At 45.5% G+C, this 17828-nt stretch overlaps 1 protein-coding gene across 1 annotated transcript in view; it reads left to right on the top strand.

The window, feature by feature from the left end:
- Window positions 1-4619: 4619 nt before the first annotated feature.
- KCNIP1 (potassium voltage-gated channel interacting protein 1) overlaps window positions 4620-17828 on the top strand; it is a 1382576-nt gene continuing 1369367 nt past the window's right edge. The window contains exon 1 of the mRNA XM_069199338.1: window positions 4620-5202. Within this exon, the coding sequence (XP_069055439.1) occupies window positions 5142-5202 (61 nt within the window). The 5' untranslated portion in view covers window positions 4620-5141. The remainder of the gene's footprint in view (window positions 5203-17828) is intronic.

Genomic DNA, 17828 nt, shown 5'->3' with positions numbered 1-17828 from the left:
ACACTGAGTGGGAGGCCTTGGCCAAAGTCTAACCTTTGGACTTAGAAAAAGTTTTGAAGATCTCTCACCGACTGGGACAAAGTCACAAGTTGAGACCGACCTCGCTGGAGCCCTTTTCTGATATGCTTCGCAGGAGGCCTAGGTCATGATTTCTATGTTCGGATTTAGGCAATTTTTCAGAACAGAAATCTTCCTCCAGGACCAAGTCAAAGTTGAAGCCAACCTCGCTAGAGCCTTCCTCAGATACACTGCATAGGAGGCATTGGTCAACTTTCTACCTCTGCACTTAGAAACTTTGATTGAGCTTTTCTTCTCCGACGCCAGACGACACTCCTCAACAAGCTGATTTCAGTGCGATGCCGTCCGACTGTCCTTGAGCCCCCTGTGAAATCCTGGAAGTCTGGGTCTCCGGAGCTTTTCAGCAGGACAAACCTGCAAGTCAGGCCAGGTCGCAGTAGATGTTGGCCAGCTTGACTCACTATGTCAGGTTGGTCCACTTATAGAGCTTTTTTCTAAAGTTGCTCCAAACTTCTGGATCTTCTACCAGAAGTACTTTTAAGGTTCTTTAGCTTATCCCAAGTTTCCAGAAGCTCTGAGTCGCTCCTTGGGGGCTAGGACTCCAACTCCAAGAATGCACCTGGTTCAAATCCAAAAATGACCTCTAGTCACTGTTCAGCTGGTCAACTTCTTCAGGGCTTGATGCATATTTAGCTCCTTCTGTTAGAAAAAAACCCTTTTTTGTTTTAAAATAAAGTCTCTCCATGTTAGCCTTTGGAGCCCATTTACTACAAAAGGGAAAAACGAATGTAGGTATTTTTCCCTCACCAGGGCATATAAAACATCTTTTGTGGGCTATTGATAAGTGTAGCTGCCTACCTGCCCTTACCAACAATCCACTTTCCAACAACTATCAGGATGTAAATGTCACACCCGAGCTCCCTTTGTGCGTGAATGCCTAGAGGGAATGCACAAAGCCCAGCTGTTACCCAGTCCCAGACGTGCATTCAGAGAAAGGCAAAGGAACAGAATGTTTAAAGTAAGAACATTTCTAAATGTGGCGTTTTCAGGCATACAATTTAAAATCCAAATTCACCATAAGTTGTGATTTTAATTTGTGAGTCCAGAGACACCAAACTTCAAATTTCTATTTTTTCTCAATTGAAAGTTACACTTAGACTGTTTCAAGGTAATCCCAGTTTTAACCTATGGAAGGGTTAGGCCTTGCAGTAGTGAAAAACTAATGTAACAGTTTTCCACTACATGTTAAACTTAAAAGTACTTGTTCAACTTTTTTAAATACTCTGCACTTGAGGCTAGCTAGGGCCTACCTTAGGGGTGATTTAAATGTAATAAAAAGGAAGGTTTGGGCCTGGCAAATGGGCGCACTTACCAGGTCGAAATGGAAATCTAAACCTTTACACACAGGGTCTGCAGTGGCAGGTCTGAGACAAATTTGAAAGGATGCTGTAGTGGTTGGCACAGTCTGTGCTGCAAGCCCAGTAGTAGCATTTCATTTAGGGGCCGTGGCACATATAGTGCACTTTACTAGAGACATACAAGTGAATTAAGTATACCAATTGTGGATAAGCCAATTTCACCATGATTTACAGTACAGACCACCTGCACTTTAGCCCTAGTTAACAGTGGTAAAGTGCACAGAATCCCAAAGCCAGAAAAAGTGAAGTCAGAAAAATAGGAGGTCAGAAAGCAAAAGAAAACAGGAGAAGCCAGATCTAACAGTCACCTTTAAGTATGCTTTAAAGTAAAAAAAGGAAGGGTGCATAGTATATAAAAGTTGGTCACCTAAAAGTGTAATGTAAACGTGTCCATACAGTGACAAGCCCCCAAAAGCTATTTTCATTGTAGCAAGATTGACTGTTCCACAGGAAAGCACCAGGACATAATACTAAAATTAAACAATGTTGTCTTAGCTTACAATCCTAAAATTAAACAATGTTGTCTTAGCTCAAGAAAAAACTAGAAAAGTAATCATTGTGCTTGCAATTAATATTTTAGAAAGTCCAATTCACTGGTAAAATGAGATTTAGTATAAATATTTTGCAACAGGTACTTTTAGAAAGTCACTTGGTACCTGCCTACAGACTCTGGAAGTCAATTTTCATAATCTTCCAATTGTCATCCAGGTGATGAATAGCTCCTTGATGTGGTGTGAACTTGCTCCCAGATAAAGCAGTTGGGTGTTGGTAGGTGCTCTGTGCCTCTGTCAGAATGACCATCTGGAAAATGCCCAGGAACTCAATTAACTTCACAGAGGCCTACATGTCTCATTATAAGTCCCCCTAATCAGCTAAGCTCCAATCCTAACGGGAGAGGATCTGCACCCAAAACCAGTTTTGATTTGCCACAGGGGAGGGGTTGCTCATTTCAATGACCACACCTCTTTCTGTGCAGCATACTTCTGGGAAAGAATCAAATCTTGGAGGGCTCTAGAGGCTTGTTTTACATATTAAAAGGACACTGATCCACACCTATCCTTCAGTGGGTCTAGCCCACTTCAGAAGGAAATGAGGAAGGATCTGGCAGATTCCTCCGAGTTACAGCCCTGTCTGGTCAGACTCACCTCTGACCTCCATCTTGTCAGTCATTTGTACACAGAAATCCCAAAATGTATTTCTGTCTTCATACAGTCAACTATTCTCAATTGTAATCCTGTTACACATATACAACTAACACATGAACTCACCATTCATGTCCCCACATGGATGTCTCAATGGGCCGATGAAAAACACAGGCAGAAGAATTCAAATAGGAGATGCTAGTATACAATCTCCCACTGAAAGTAACATGAAAAAGCACTACACTGCATGCATGATTCAACATACTGTCACCTGTGGCAATAACAGAATTCTTCAGAGGAGGGGTGCACTTTGAGTGTCCATTTGGCCCAAAGAGCCCTGCCCTTGGTCTCAAGTTACTTTTCACATGATAGCCACTGCAAACTCACATGATTGTTATGAGCACAACATTAAACAATGAAAACCTACAGAGATGCACATGTAGACACAGTGGCGGCCATATCTGAATGGTTTTAAAACACATTTAAATATGGAACCTGTCCTTACGTATGTGGGTTCAAGCCCATTCAAAGATGTGTTTTGGATGCAGTCATTATTCATGATACACCATACTGCAAGCAGTGGCGAGTGCTCAGCAATATTATCTATGAAACTACTGAAACATCAAAACTCGTAAAGGTTTTTTTTTTAAATGTTGAAAAAAGGTTTTAGAGAGGACAAATGGGTAGCAACCCCATGGCACTCACGAGGACTACTTTGTTATAGGCAACAGCATTGTGGTTCCACGGAATGCTGTCACACAGAATAGAACAAATGATTTAAGTCAGTGGTTCCTAACATTTTGAGTTCTGTGGACCCCCACTTTTTCAATACTGGAACCCGGGGACCCCCACTAGATCATTATTGGAATCTGGGGACCCCCCACTGAAAGTTAGGGACCTAATCTGAGGAGGCTTCGCAGACCCCCAGGGGTCCCCACCACAGGTTGGGAACCACTGATTTAAGTCGGATGACCCTTTGCCTCATGCTGTAGAAAGTGGAAGAAAAATGTGAATGACACAACAGAGCAATAAAGGAAGAGGGCTGACTGACAGCCCATAAATATACTATATATATAACAGCTGTCTAAAATCAGACGGTTTGGCGGATGACAGATGTTAAGTTACCCAGTTTTTGTGGACTTTCTTCTTTATATGCATAAACATTCAGATTTTATGTGTGTGTAAATTATGCTGTACAGTGCAGCACACATGCAAATTTTGAAAAGTATGGAGAAATTAAAATATTCTTATTCTGTTATACCTGCCCAAGAAGGCAGGATTTTGATGCAAATCCCTTTCCACAATTGTTAGGAGATCGGTATTTGCATTAAAAAAACAATGGATTGTTGCATGGGAATGCCAATGCACCACCATTGGAATGCCCCTTGATGCAAAGTAGTGTTAAGTAGCACCTGGTACATTTTTTAGTTACTTTGGTCACCTTTCCCATTCATGATTTGCATCGAATAGTAAATATCACCACAATGCTTTGTGCAGGGTTTTCATTACAAAGGTAATGCAAACCCACAGCAAGAGCTACTCTCACTCCACCCAATGAAGTGGAAACTGAAGTCCGAAGAACCGTTCAAAATATTGCCCACAATTTTATTTGGAGAGTCAATGGCACACATAAAACATTGCTTATTTAGTGTTGTCCTTAATTATTACTGTAGTGGCTTTTTTCAGATACTAAGTTCTTGCTATGGTATGGATACATAACATACAGACATGTAAATATCTATGCGTATGGTCTATTTTTACATTCATGTTTAATGAACATCTAAAACCCAAATATGTTCAATCTTTAACTCTCAATATGATTTCCTATAGAATCCCCCCTTTTTTGTTGTGAGCTGGCATTCCATCCGCTAATACACCGGAAGAAGAAATTACATTTTAATACCAAGTGACACAAACAACAGACCTCACATTTCTGCATTGATGTGTTTTTCCCTTGAATATAAGCTCCGTGGGTCACATGTTTATGATGAGTTTAGAAAGATTGTTATTCCTTTCAGAGGAAGACTGTCAATCGCCGTGAATTCACATTCCACGCAGCTGCGACTTCGGCGTCTATTTCACAGGTTCATTCATTCACGGTGGGACTGAACCCGTGCACCTCGCCTCCCCGGAGACTCTCACCGTGGCTACAGGGTTGTAGTTTAGTATGCACTGGGCGCGATGCATCGATGTTTTTCTCGATAGACCCACAGGCAGCTGCTAGGAGCCAGAAGGGGCTGAGAGGGAGGCTTTGCCTGTGTTTTTACGTGGAACAGCTCCAGTAAATATTTGAATGCATCTACTGCCAGAACCGGAACGAGGGAATCCACATAGAAGCGAAAATCTGATGGGGGCTTGTTCTGAATAATAACAGTAGAGCCTGTGAGTCAATGCGTGTGTGTGTTGACTGAAGGGTAAAAAAAAATATCTCAAAGCTGAACGCTTGCTGAACATCGAGCTGGTGCCTTTTCCCTTTTTTCTTCCGTTTTTGCAATCGACGGTCCAGACAGATTTTTTTCCTTTTCATTGGGGGACGCAAAAGTGAGACAGGTGCCACTTCAAAATGGGTGCAGTGATGGGGACGTTTTCCTCCTTGCAGACGAAACAAAGAAGACCCTCAAAAGGTAAGATTTTCTCTTTGTTCCAGAGCGTGTGTGCTTAGAAAACAGAGTGCTTGAAAACCGAATGGCAATGTGTTGATAGCAGCCAGCTTTTTGATTATTCCAAGGAGGCGTAATTCTCTTTTTTAATCCTAAAATTGATGTGTTTTACGATATTTAGTGGGTAGGGTTAGAGACTGGGAAGTTAGTTGATAACAGTGAGGAGGGCATCAGATGCCGTGGCAGGTGTGTGGGGATGTTGCGTTGCCCAGTGTAAACATGTGTACGCAGCACCCCATGACTCCAGACAAGAAGCGCTGCGAGAGGAGACCAGGTTTGACACCAGGCTCGTGTAGTGCATGCAAATTCGCTGCAACGCACAAGTGCCTCAGTAGATGGTGACACAACGGCCAGCCAGTTGTGCTAATGCTGTGCTTTTACCCGGGTTTGTCGTGTGCGGACTGTTTCTCCAGAGTCTCACGAATAAGCGCGCGATGGTATCCTAAATAAGGAATTACAGCAAAGAGAGCGAAGGGGAGGGGTAGTGGGTGGGAGGGGTAAGACTGTAGAAAGAGGAGACTTGCAGTGTACAGGGAAAGAAGCAGCCAGGGAATGCGGGTTCTCTCGAAAAAAAACAAGTCTTCTTCCAAATATCCTATTTTTTGCAACCTGCCAAAGACGAATGGGCACACTTGCCTGTGAGGACGAAAATTAGCAGCGCACATTGCGAAGTTGGACCGGGACCTATTATATATATGCTTACATGCACATGGCTGCATTAAGCAAAATACCGCACTGCAAGTCTATGTTGTGCTAGCAGAAGCCAAGGCAATTAGAATTACATTTGCGTAATAATCTCACTGCAGGCAGAGGTAAACCATGCCTCGGCTGACTCTGGGAGCCCAATGGCAGATGAGGCTGTAAAGCCATGCCGGGGCGCGCTGCTGCTCTTGTGGGAAACTCCCTGCTCCCTGCTTCCAGGGAAACCTACAGTGCAAGATGCAACAGGAGTCCTCTGCTTTATCTGCCGAACACCACTTTCCACTGAAGTTGTGGTTGCTGCTGCAATTATCACTATACACAGTCCTTACATTTTCTATGACAATTCACGATGTTCATACCATAAGTATTCTTTCACTCTGACGCAAGTTCAGCTCATGTTCATCCCATACTCAAAGTCTATCCATGAATGTGCATGTATGTATATATGGATACATGTCTATATGTATATATAGATACATGTCTATGGGTATATAGATACATGGGTATATATATATATATATATATATATATATATATAGTCTGCCTATATCCGTATAGAAAAGTGTGTGTATACTTGTAGTAAAATAGATCAAAATGTTAGTTGTACAGTAACTATTCATGCCAGACGGCTATCTTATATCAAGCACAAAAGATATCTAATAAGTTATGCTACTCACTTTTCTAAGTTGCAGCTGACATGAATGATTAACAACCGTAAACTCATGCTATCGTCACTAATTAAATTAATGCATGATATTGAGAAGTAATAAGGGAACTTGAGAAAAGAATGGGTAATGGTACTTCAGTGTAGGTGCCAGGGAAACGTTTTGGGAAAAAATATAAATATTCTGTGTATTTGACTGTTAAAGCGCGCAATCCAAGGAGAGAGGCAGCAATGAAAGTAAGCGTTTCAATAAAGGAGGTGAAATTAAAGGGCAGAGAGCAAATTTCCATGTAGGTACCACCTGTGGATCAATCCAGTCCCCCTTTTCCAGCCTTGCTAGTGATAACCTTGCTCTTCAGGTTCAACTATATATGTCTTCAAACTGCTGTAGTTTTAGAAGTTTTCCTTAGCACCTAGGGGCAAGTAGTGTAAACGCAGTACCTTAATCCTCCGTCTTGGAAGTCTTTATTGTTGCACAGAGATGTCAGGTTTTGGAGCTCTGCATTTGAAAGTTATACTTCCCCATTTCACCCTAGAGTTTCACCTAACATTTCAGCTACATTTGGCAGCAGATATGTCTGGTTGAAATGCATTGAATCTGCAGTATTCCCAGAGGATATTATAATCCCATTGGTGCCAGTGAATCCTGGCATTGGCCCCATCTGAATTACAGGGACACAGGTAATAAAGTCCATTGTAGTTTTCTGTTAGGTGGATTCTGTATTGTAGTGGGTACATTCTATTGTTGTTTTTAAGATCTCTATGCTACTTCATATGTACTTATATTACAGAATACTAATACATTCAGGGTCTAATTTAAGAAAAGTAAGCGCCGCCTTTGCTTCATTTTTTGACGCAAAAGCAGCACAAACATACAAAATATAATTATAAAATAAAATAATATAAAAAAATGACAAAGGCGGCACTAACTTGTCATAAATCAGGCCCTCAGTTTGGTCAAGTTTCCTTAACTTTAGTTGACATACTGCTTTTGTTGTATTCTAAACATTATAATAATGTCGTGAGATAGAGAGCACCACTAGTGGTAAATAAATACTATTCATGTTAGAAATGGGGTCTTTGGTTGACAGTCAGGTTACCCCCCCGGTCCAAGCAAGGAACCTCACTCATTCAGGGTAAAAGAGAACCACCCTCAGCTAACCCCTGCTTACCCCCTTGGTAGCTCGGCAGAGCAGTAGGCTTAACTTCAGAGTGCAAGGTGTAAAGCATTTGTACCAACATACACAGTTACTTAATGAAAACAATACAAAATGACACAACACAGGTTTAGAAAAATAGGAAATATTTATCTAAACAAAACAAGACCAAACCAACAAAAATCCGATCTTACATAAGTCAAGTTATGAGTTTTTAAAGATTAAACTAAAAAATTACGCTTAAAAACACAAAATGCTCCGATGAGGTGTTAACACGGCGTCGTGACGGAGTCGTTCCCAACAATCCGACACCAGCGGCACCGGACATGGAGTCGCGTAGACCCCCAAGTACAGCACTTTTGGTGAAGAGTGAAAACAAGTTGCTACGTGCAGTCTGTGCGAAACATTGAATCTGCACACTTCGAACGGCCTCGGTCAGGACGTGGTGCGACGACTTAAATGGAGCGGCATCGGGCCTGCGAAGGTCGTTGCGTTCCATCGAAGATCACGGAGTCGGTTGCAGGCGGCGTCACCGGATTCAGCAGCGGCATCAGTCCGAAGTCGATTTCCTCAGATTTCCACCAGCTTTCCTCCCAAGGGCCCAGGGACTGGATAGGGCACCGCTTGTCAGAGCAGGAGTCTCTCCAGAGACTCCAGGTGCTGGCAGAGAGAAGTCTTTGCTGTTCCTGAGACTTCAAACAACAGGAGGCAAGCTATAAATCAAGTCCTTGGAGTTTTCTTCACAAGATGGAAGGCACACTAAGTCCAGTCTTTGCCCTCTTACTCTGGCAGAAGCAGCAACTGCAGGACAGCTCCACAAAGCACAGTCACAGGCAGGGCTGCACTTCTCCTCAGCTCTTCTCCAGGCAGAGGTTCCTCCTGATGAACAGAAGTGATCTAAAGTCTGTTGTTTTGGGTGCCATTCTTATACCCAATTTCTCCTTTGAAGTAGGCCTATTTCAAAAGTAAAGTCTCTTTTGAATGTGAAATCCTGCCTTGCCCAGGCCAGGCCCCAGACACTCACCAGGGGGTCGGAGACTGCATTGTGTGAGGACGGGCAGAGCCCTTTCAGGTGTAAGTGACCATTCCTCCCCTCCCCCCAGCACAGATGACTCATCAGGAAATGCACACTACACCCCAGCTCCTTTTGTGTCACTGTCTAGTGTGAGGTGCAACAAGCCCAACTGTCAAACTGACCCAGACAGTGAATCCACAAACAAGCAGAGTCACAGAAATGGTATAAGCAAGAAAATGCTCACTTTCTAAAAGTGGCATTTTCAAACACACAATCTTAAAATCAACTTTACTAAAAGATGTATTTTTAAATTGTCAGCTCTGAGACCACAAACTCCAAATGTCATCCGCTCCCAAAGGGAATCTACACTTTAATCAAATTTAAGGGTAGCCCCCATGTTAACCTATGAGAGGAACAGGCCTTGCAACAGTGAAAAACGAATTTAGCAATATTTCATTGTCAGGACATATAAAACACATTACTATATGTCCTACCTTAACCATATACTTCACCCTGCCCTTGGGGCTACCTAGGGCCTACCTTAGGGGAGTCTGAAATGTAAAAAAAGGGAAGGTTTAGGCCTGGCAAGTGGGTACACTTGCCAAGTCGAACTGCACACACAGACACAGCAGTGGCAGGTCTGTGACATGATTACAGAGCTACTTATGTGGGTGGCACAATCAGTAACAAAAGCAGTTAAAACAGAGTCCAGCATACATCAACAACCTGGGAAACAGAGGCAAAAAGTTAAGGAAGACCACGCCAAGGATGAAAAGTCTAACACGTGTCCCCTACAGCTGAAAGTGGGGAGCAACTACCCAACCTCATCGGAGTTCTGATCACTAAGGCGGAAGAACCTGGACAGACCATCAGCATTGGTGTGTTCTGTACCAGGACTGTGTTCCACCGTAAAGTCCATCCCCTGTAGGGAAATGGACCACCTTAACAGTTTTGGATTCTCACCCCTCATCTGCATTAACCATCTGAGGGGCCTGTGGTCGGTTTGAACTTGGAAGTGAGTCCCAACCAAGTAGGGTCTTCGCTTCTTCAGTGCCCAGACCCCAGCAAATGCTTCACCTTCTATGGCACTCCACCTACATTCCCTGGGTAATAACCTCCTGCTAATGAAGGCTACAGGTTGATCTAGGCCCTCTTCATTAAGCTGTGAGAGTACTGCTCCAATACCATGCTCTGAGGCATCTGTTTCCACAACAAACTCCTTGGAGTAGTCAGGTGCCTTCAGCACAGGTGCTGTGCACATGGCAGCCTTCAGGGCATCAAAAGAGTTCTGGCAAGCCTCTGTCCATATCACTTTCCTGGGTTGCTTCTTAGAAGTCTACTCAGTTAAGGGGGTAACAATGGTACCATATCCCTTAACAAACCTCCTGTAGTATCCTGTGAGACCTAAAAAGGCTCTCACTTCAGTCTGGGTCTTGGGAGGCTCCCAAACCAGAATCATGTCAATCTTAGGCTGTAGGGGTGCCACCTGGCCACTCCCCACCTGGTGTCCTAAGTACATCATAGAACCCTGCCCTATTTGGCACTTGCTCACCTTAATAGTGAGGCCTGCCTTCTGCAGGACCTCTAACATTCCCCAGAGGTGTTGCAAGTGTTCCTCCCATGTGGAACTAAACACAGCAATGTCATCCAGGTAGGCGGCACTGCACTCATCCAGCCCAGCCAACACCTGGTTGACCAACCTCTGAAAGGTGGCAGGGGCATTCTTCATCCCAAATGGCATCACTTTAAATTGAAAGTGGCCATCTGGGGTAGAGAATGCTGACCTCTCCTTGGCCCCCTCAGTTAAGGCAATCTGCCAGTACCCACATATTAAATCAAACGTACTGAGGTACTTGGCAGCTCCCAACCGGTCAATGAGCTCATCAGCTCGGGAGATGGGGTGTGCGCCAGTCTTGCCGACTGCATTGAGTCCCCGGTAGCCCACACAGAACCTGAGTTCTGGAGTGGCACCAGATGCAGCAGCCTTTGGGACCAATACCACTGGGCTGGCCTAAGGACTGCTGGAGTGCTCAATAACACCTAGGGTAAGCATTTTGGATACCTCATCCTTAATGCATGCCCTGACCATGTCAGTCACCCTGTAAACCTTGTGTTTAATAGGTGTACTGTCCCCAGTGTCCACAACATGTGTGCACAAGTGCGTGACTCCCGGGATCAGGGAGAACAGTGAGGAAAACTGTCCCAACAAGTGGCAACAGTCACCTTGCTGCTCCTCAGTCAGGGAGGGGGAGAGGATCGCTCCCTCCACTGACCCATCTTTTTCTCCTGCAGAGAGGATGTCAGGAAGAGGCTCACTCTCCTCTTCTATCCCATGATCTGTCGCAAGGAGCATGGACAGTTCAGTCCGCTCAAAGTGAGGTTTGAGGCGGTTGACATGCAGGACCCTTGGAGACCGCAAATCCACCAGGTAGGTGACTTCACTCTTGTGCTCCATCACCTCAAATAGCCCAGTCCACTTATCCTGGAGCACCCTAGGCTCCACTGGTGCCATCACCCACACTTTCTGTCCAGGTTGAAACTCAGCCAGAGTGGCATTCTGGTCATACCAGTGTTTCATGTCCTCCTGGCTTGCTTCCAGATTCTGCTGAGCGAGACTCCTGAAGCGGGCGGTCTGGATTCTCAAAGCCAGCATGTAGCTGAATACATCCTGGGGGGGTTTACTAGGAGCTTTCTCCAAAGCTTTCTTAACCAGACTCAAAGGTCCCCTTACAGGGTGGCCATAAATCAGCTCAAAGGGGCTAAATCCAAGTCCCTTTTGAGGCACCTCCCTGTGGGCGAACAAAAGGCATGGCAAGAGGACGTCCCACTTCCGCCTCAAGGGCTCTGACATGCCCATGATCATGCCTTTCAAGGTGTGGTTGAATCTCTCAACCAGACCATTACTTTGAGGGTGGTGAGGTGTGGTGAACTTGTAGGTTACCCCACACACTTTCCACAAAGACTTCATATATGTGGATATGAAGTTTTTACCTCTATCAGATACCACTTCCTTGGGGAACCCCATGCGGGTAAAAAAAAAACATCAGTGCACGACCCACCACAGGGGAAGTGACTGACCTCAGAGGAATGGCTTCTGGGTACCGTGTTGCATGGTCCACCAAGACCAGAATGAACCTGTTGCCCAAAGCTGTCTTGGGGTCCAGAGGCCCCACAATGGCAGTGCCTACCCTCTCAAAAGGAGTACTGACAACAGGCAAAGGCTGGAGGGGAGCTTTACATTTCCACCCACTCTTGCCACTGGCCTGACAAGTCTGACAAGACCTGCAGTGTGCATCTGAGTACCTGCACATTAGGGGCCCGTAAAAGTGGGTGACAAGCCTCTCAAAGGTCCTGCCCCAAATGTCCAGCTAAAGGCACATCATGAGCCAACCCCTGTAGGAAGGCCCTGAAGCACTGGGGTACTACCAGCACAAGGGCTGACCCAGGCTCAGGAACCTTAGGCTCGCTATACAGGAGGTCATCCTCCCAATAAATCAGGTGTGATCCTGGCTCCTTGCCAGCTGCCTGGTCTGCAGCCTGCTGCCGCAAACCCTCCAAAGTAGGGTATGTCTTCTGTGTTGCACAGAATGCTTCCCTGGTGGGCCCCCCTTCCTGCTACCACTGCAACGGCTCAGGGATCTCCCCCAGTCAGCCGCCTGTTCCCCTTTAGGCTCCGGGACATCAACCTCAGGCTCTGCCTCCTCCCGGACAATGGGAACATCTGGGGCTGGTTTCCCGCGCCCCCTGCCCTTCCTCTTCTCAGTGGTCCCCTGGGCCACTGTTTCAGGCTCCAGGGGCTCTTGATTACCCTGACGGGCTGCCATTGACCGGGTGGATACGCATACCCACCCAGGCAGACCCAACATCTTCAAGTGAGACCTGTGTCCCACCTCCTTCCAAGGGGAATCCTCCAGGTCACTGCCTAGCAAACAATCAACAGGCATGGTAGGGCTCACAGCTACCTTCAAGGAACCTGAGACCACCCCCATTCAAAGGGAACCTGCGGCACTCTGCACAGGCGCTCTGAGTTGTCCACTGCAACTACTTGGTGAAGTACCCGGGGACTATCTGCTCTACAGATAACAGCTGACTCCTCACTGTAGTCACACTGGCTCCTGTGTCTCTCAGAGCCTCCACCCTCTGTCCTTTAATGGTCACCCACTGCCTGTACTTCTTACTGTTTTCAGGCACTAGGGTTCTCTGGACCATCTCACTGTCCCCTAGTGAGACAAGGGTCATCTCATCTGGTTCCCACCCACCTGAAACCAACTCCTCCCCAAGCGCTACACTGGCCAAACACTGGGACGGCACACCAGTGGGTGCCGGTGTACTTTTGGGGCACTTGAGGTCCCCCCTCACATGACCCACCTGGTCACATGCATAGCACTTACGTGGGGGGCCACCTGCCAGTGGCTTCCCTTTGGAGAACCATGGCTTCTTTTCACTGGGGGGTTGGGAATCAGTTTGGGGCCCTTCAGAGAACTCCCCCAGTTTACCCTTACCCCCCCTTTCTTCTGAGAGGGACCCTGCCCACCCTTGGCGTGGTCTCCCCCATACCTCTTCTGGACCATGGTGCTCTCCCAGCGGTCCGCTTCCTGTGCAAGCTTCCTGGGGTCAGTCAGTTTGCTGTCAATCAGGTGCTGGAGCAGCTCTGGAAAACATAAACTGCACAAGTGCTCCCAAGCAATCAGATTGTAAAGCCACTCATACGTAGTTACCTTTCTGCCCTTCACCCAACCATCCAGTGACCTGGAATAAGAATCAGCACAATCCAACCATGTTTGGGATGCCTTCTTCCTGTAGAACCTAAACCTATCCTTGTACTGCTCAGGGGTAAGACCATACCTTGTAAGTAAGACATCCTTCATGCTACAGTAGGTGAGATTCAGAGCATCCCCTAAGGCTGTCAGTGTATCCCTCCCCTCTACCTCAAAGTGCTTCCACAGACCCGCCCCCCAATGAGCTTCAGGGACCAGTTCATGTGGAGAGCAGACTCATACCCCTTGAACCACAAATATATGCCATCCTCCCTCTTGTAATCTTTCACAAGGTCTTTAGGAATGTGCACCCTCCTCTCAGGCAGCACTGTAGGGTTGCTGCCACCATCTCTACTGGACTGGCTTCTATGATCCATCTCTCTCAAGCTAAGCTCATGAGCCATTGCTAACTTCCTTTCCTCAAGGGCTAGCCTTCTCTGCTCCAATTGGTACTCCTTTTCTGCCCGTCTGTCCTGTACCTCCTCAGGTGTCAGACCCTTAGATGAGACACTGCTACCTGTCCTGGAGAACTTCTCCCTGGACATAACAGGCCCACCCACAATACCGTTGTGTACTGAACACTCTTCCTCCTCCTCCTCCTCCTCTCCCTCATCCTCTGTTTGCCCTTCAGTGCTCTTGGCTGTCACCCAGGCCCTCAGCTACTTTTGCAGCTCCTACTTCCTGGATGAGCTCTTAAAGGGACAGTCATAACTTTTACAGAACTGCTTCAACTGAGCCTTGGTATAACTCTCCAATTTCTCAAGGTCAAAGTCAGCTCCAACTGATGCATCTCCAGCTTGGGACATGATGAAGATTAAAAAACAAGTGCAAGGTTCCAAAGGCAGAAAAACAAGTTCCCAAATGAAGTTCCAAAGAAAGTCAATCAAGGAATCAGCGAAAAAATTGAAGTAGAACAAAAACAGTCCCAAAGAGAAAAAATAAAAAGATCACCAAACAAGTAGTATATGGTCACGTAGTGGTCTGAACTCAAACAGTAGTGTACACTTAATCACTGTATGTCAAGTACAAATACAAGTCCAAATCCCAACCGCTGATCACCAGTGTTAGAAATGGGGTCTTTGCTTGACAGTCAGGTTACCCCCTGTTAAAGCAAGGACCCTAACTCTAGTCAGGGTAAAAGAGAATCACCCTCAGCTAACCCCTGCTTTCCCCCTTGGTAGCTTGGCAGAGCAGTAGGCTCAACTTCAGAGTGCCAGGTGTAAAGTATTTGTACCAACATGCACAGTTACTTAATGAAAACACTACAAAATGACAACACAGGTTTAGAAAAATAGGAAATATTTATCTAAACAAAACAAGACCAAAACAACAAAAATCCGACATGCACAAGTCAAGTTATGAATTTTTAAAGATTAAACTAAAAAATTGCGCTTAGAAACACAAAATGCTTCGATGAGATGTTAACACGGCGTCGTGACGGAGTCGTTCCCAACAATCCGACACCAGCGGCACCGGACATGGAGACGCGTAGACTCCCAAGTACAGTACTTTTAATGAAGAGTGAAAACAAGTCGATGCGCAAAGTCGGGGATCGCGGCGTCTGTGCGAAACGTTGAATCCGCGCACTTCAAGCGGCATCGGTCACGATGTGGTGCGGCGACTTCCATGGAGTCGCGGACTTCAGCGGGGCTGCAGCAGCGTCAGGCATGCGAAGGTCGTAGCGTTCCAGCGAAGATCACGGAGTCGGTTGCAGGCGGCGTCACCGGATTCAGCAGCGGCATCGGTCCGAAGTCGTCCGAAGCCGATTTCCTTGGATTTCCACCAGCTTTCCTCTCAAGGGCCCAGGGACTGGATAGGGCACCGCTTGTCAGAACAGGAGTCTCTCCAGAGACTCAGGTGCTGGCAGAGAGAAGTCTTTGCTGTCCCTGAGACTTCAAACAACAGGAGGCAAGCTCGAAATCAAGCCCTTGGAGATTTCTTCACAAGATGGAAGGCACACAAAGTACAGTCTTTGCCCTCTTACTCTGGCAGAAGCAGCAACTGCAGGATAGCTCCACAAAGCACAGTCACAGGCAGGGCAGCACTTCTCCTGAGCTCCTCAGCTCTTCTCCAGGCAGAGGTTCCTCTTGATGTCCAGTAGTGATCTAAAGTCTGTTGTTTTGGGTGCCCTTCTTATACCCAATTTCTCCTTTGAAGTAGGCCTACTTCAAAAGTAAAGTCTCTTTTGAATGTGAAATCCTGCCTTGCCCAGGCCAGGCCCCAGACACTCACCAGGGGGTCGGAGAATGCATTGTGTGAGGAGGGGCACAGCCCTTTCAGGTGTAAGTGACCACTCCTCCCCTCCCTCCTAGCACAGATGGCTAATCAGGAAATGTAGACTACACCCCAGCTAATTTTTTGTGTCACTATCTAGTGTGAGGTGCAACCAGCCCAACTGTCAAACTGACACAGACAGGGAATCCACAAACAGGCAGAGTCTCAGAAATGGTATAAGCAAGAAAATGCTCACTTTCTAAATGTGGCATTTTCAAACACACAGGGCCTGATTACAACTTTGGAGGAGGTGTTAATCTGTCCCAAATGTGACGGATATACCACCAGCCATATTACGAGTTCCATAGGATATAATGGACTTGTAATACGGCTGGTGGTATATCCGTCACTTTACTGTCACTTTTGGGACGGATTAACACCTCCTCCAAAGTTGTAATCAGGCCCACAATCTTGAAATCAACTTTACTAAAAGATGTATTTTTAAATTGTAAGCTCATAGACCTCAAACTCCACATGTCCATCCGCTCCCAAAGGGAATCTACACTTTAATCAGATTTAAAGGTAGACCCCATGTTAACCTATGAGAGGGACAGGCCTTGCAACAGTGAAAAACGAATTTAGCAATTTTTCACTGTTAGAACATATAAAACACATTACTATATGTCTTACCTTAACCATACACTACATAGGGGCTACCTAGGGCATACCTTAGAGGTGTCTGACCTGTAAGAAAAGGGAAGGTTTAGGCCTGGCAAGTGGGTACACTTGCCAAGTCGAATTTACAGTTAAAACTGCACACACAGACACTGCAGTGGCAGGTCTGAGACATGATTACAGAGCTACTTATGTGGGTGGCACAATCAGTGCTGCAGGCCCACTAGCAGCATTTGATGTACAGGTCCTGGGCACCTCTAGTGCACTGTACTAGGGACTTACTAATAAATCAAATATGCCAATCATGGATAAGCCAATTACATACACATTTTGTAAATGAGCACTTGCACTTTAGCACTGGTTAGCAGTGGTAAAGTGCCCAGAGTAACAAAAACACTAAAATCAGAGTCCAGCACACATCAACAACCTAGGAAACAGAGGCAAAAAGTTAAGGGAGACTGCCAAGGATGAAAAGTCTAATAATTAACTATTATGACTTAGAGCTTCTCAGTTCCTATTTAATGTCTGGCTGTACACCCAACTCAAGCCGGGAATTCAGTACATAGCTACATGTGCAAATACAGGTGCAAGTGTAGTGCACTTCTTAAATATGCGGTGGTGACACTGAACCACATTATAGGTGGTGGAAAGTTTGACTGCCGACATTGGATTGAGATGGATGAAATGCTAGATTCGGATCCCCATTAGGCTTGAGTTTCTTATAATTCAATAACACTTGAGAAATTATTTCATGCCATTTATTTCAGATATTAGCAGTAACCAAAGGGAATTTGATTTGAGACAAAATCTGTAATAAATAAGGGAACCCATGACAGGGTAGGGTCACCTTCACTAAATATTTTCTGCCCTTTATTGGAGTCCCACGCGAGTATGACAATAAAGGTTTTGGAAGCGTCATGAGAGCTGTATTCATTTTCATTGCTGTTGTAGAGACTAGTGTGAAACCTTGATATCACAAGTTCAAACCCAGGTTTTTTTTTTTTTTTTTTTTTTTAAAGGATGTTCTTCAGGTGAGTGGATTCCCTCAGAAGTAAAATATCCATTTTTGTAAGTTCCCCTGGCAGTAATATTTTTTAAGCCTTTGGGAGGTAAAAACTCCTATGCAGGACAGCCCATAATCCAAAAATATGGTCTCTTTAGGGTCCTTGCCTTCCTATGTGGATTGAAAAAAATACATTTGGCCTTATGGGTACTGACTACAGGACTATAAAGGAATGGAGGATATGTTCCATGCAGTTATGTGGTGAAAATAAAGAAGTAATATTTTCCTTATGGAGAACAAAAATGTAAAGTGAAATGCTAAATGTACTTAACACCTAAAGGTAAAGTAGGACATTTTGTGCTTACAGACTGCCAGAAAGGCATTGGTCTGGGGAGGAGGAGGT

Source organism: Pleurodeles waltl, chromosome 7 (assembly GCF_031143425.1).
Source record: "Pleurodeles waltl isolate 20211129_DDA chromosome 7, aPleWal1.hap1.20221129, whole genome shotgun sequence".
NCBI lineage: Eukaryota > Metazoa > Chordata > Amphibia > Caudata > Salamandridae > Pleurodeles > Pleurodeles waltl.
This window is presented reverse-complemented; position numbering and strand designations above follow the sequence as displayed.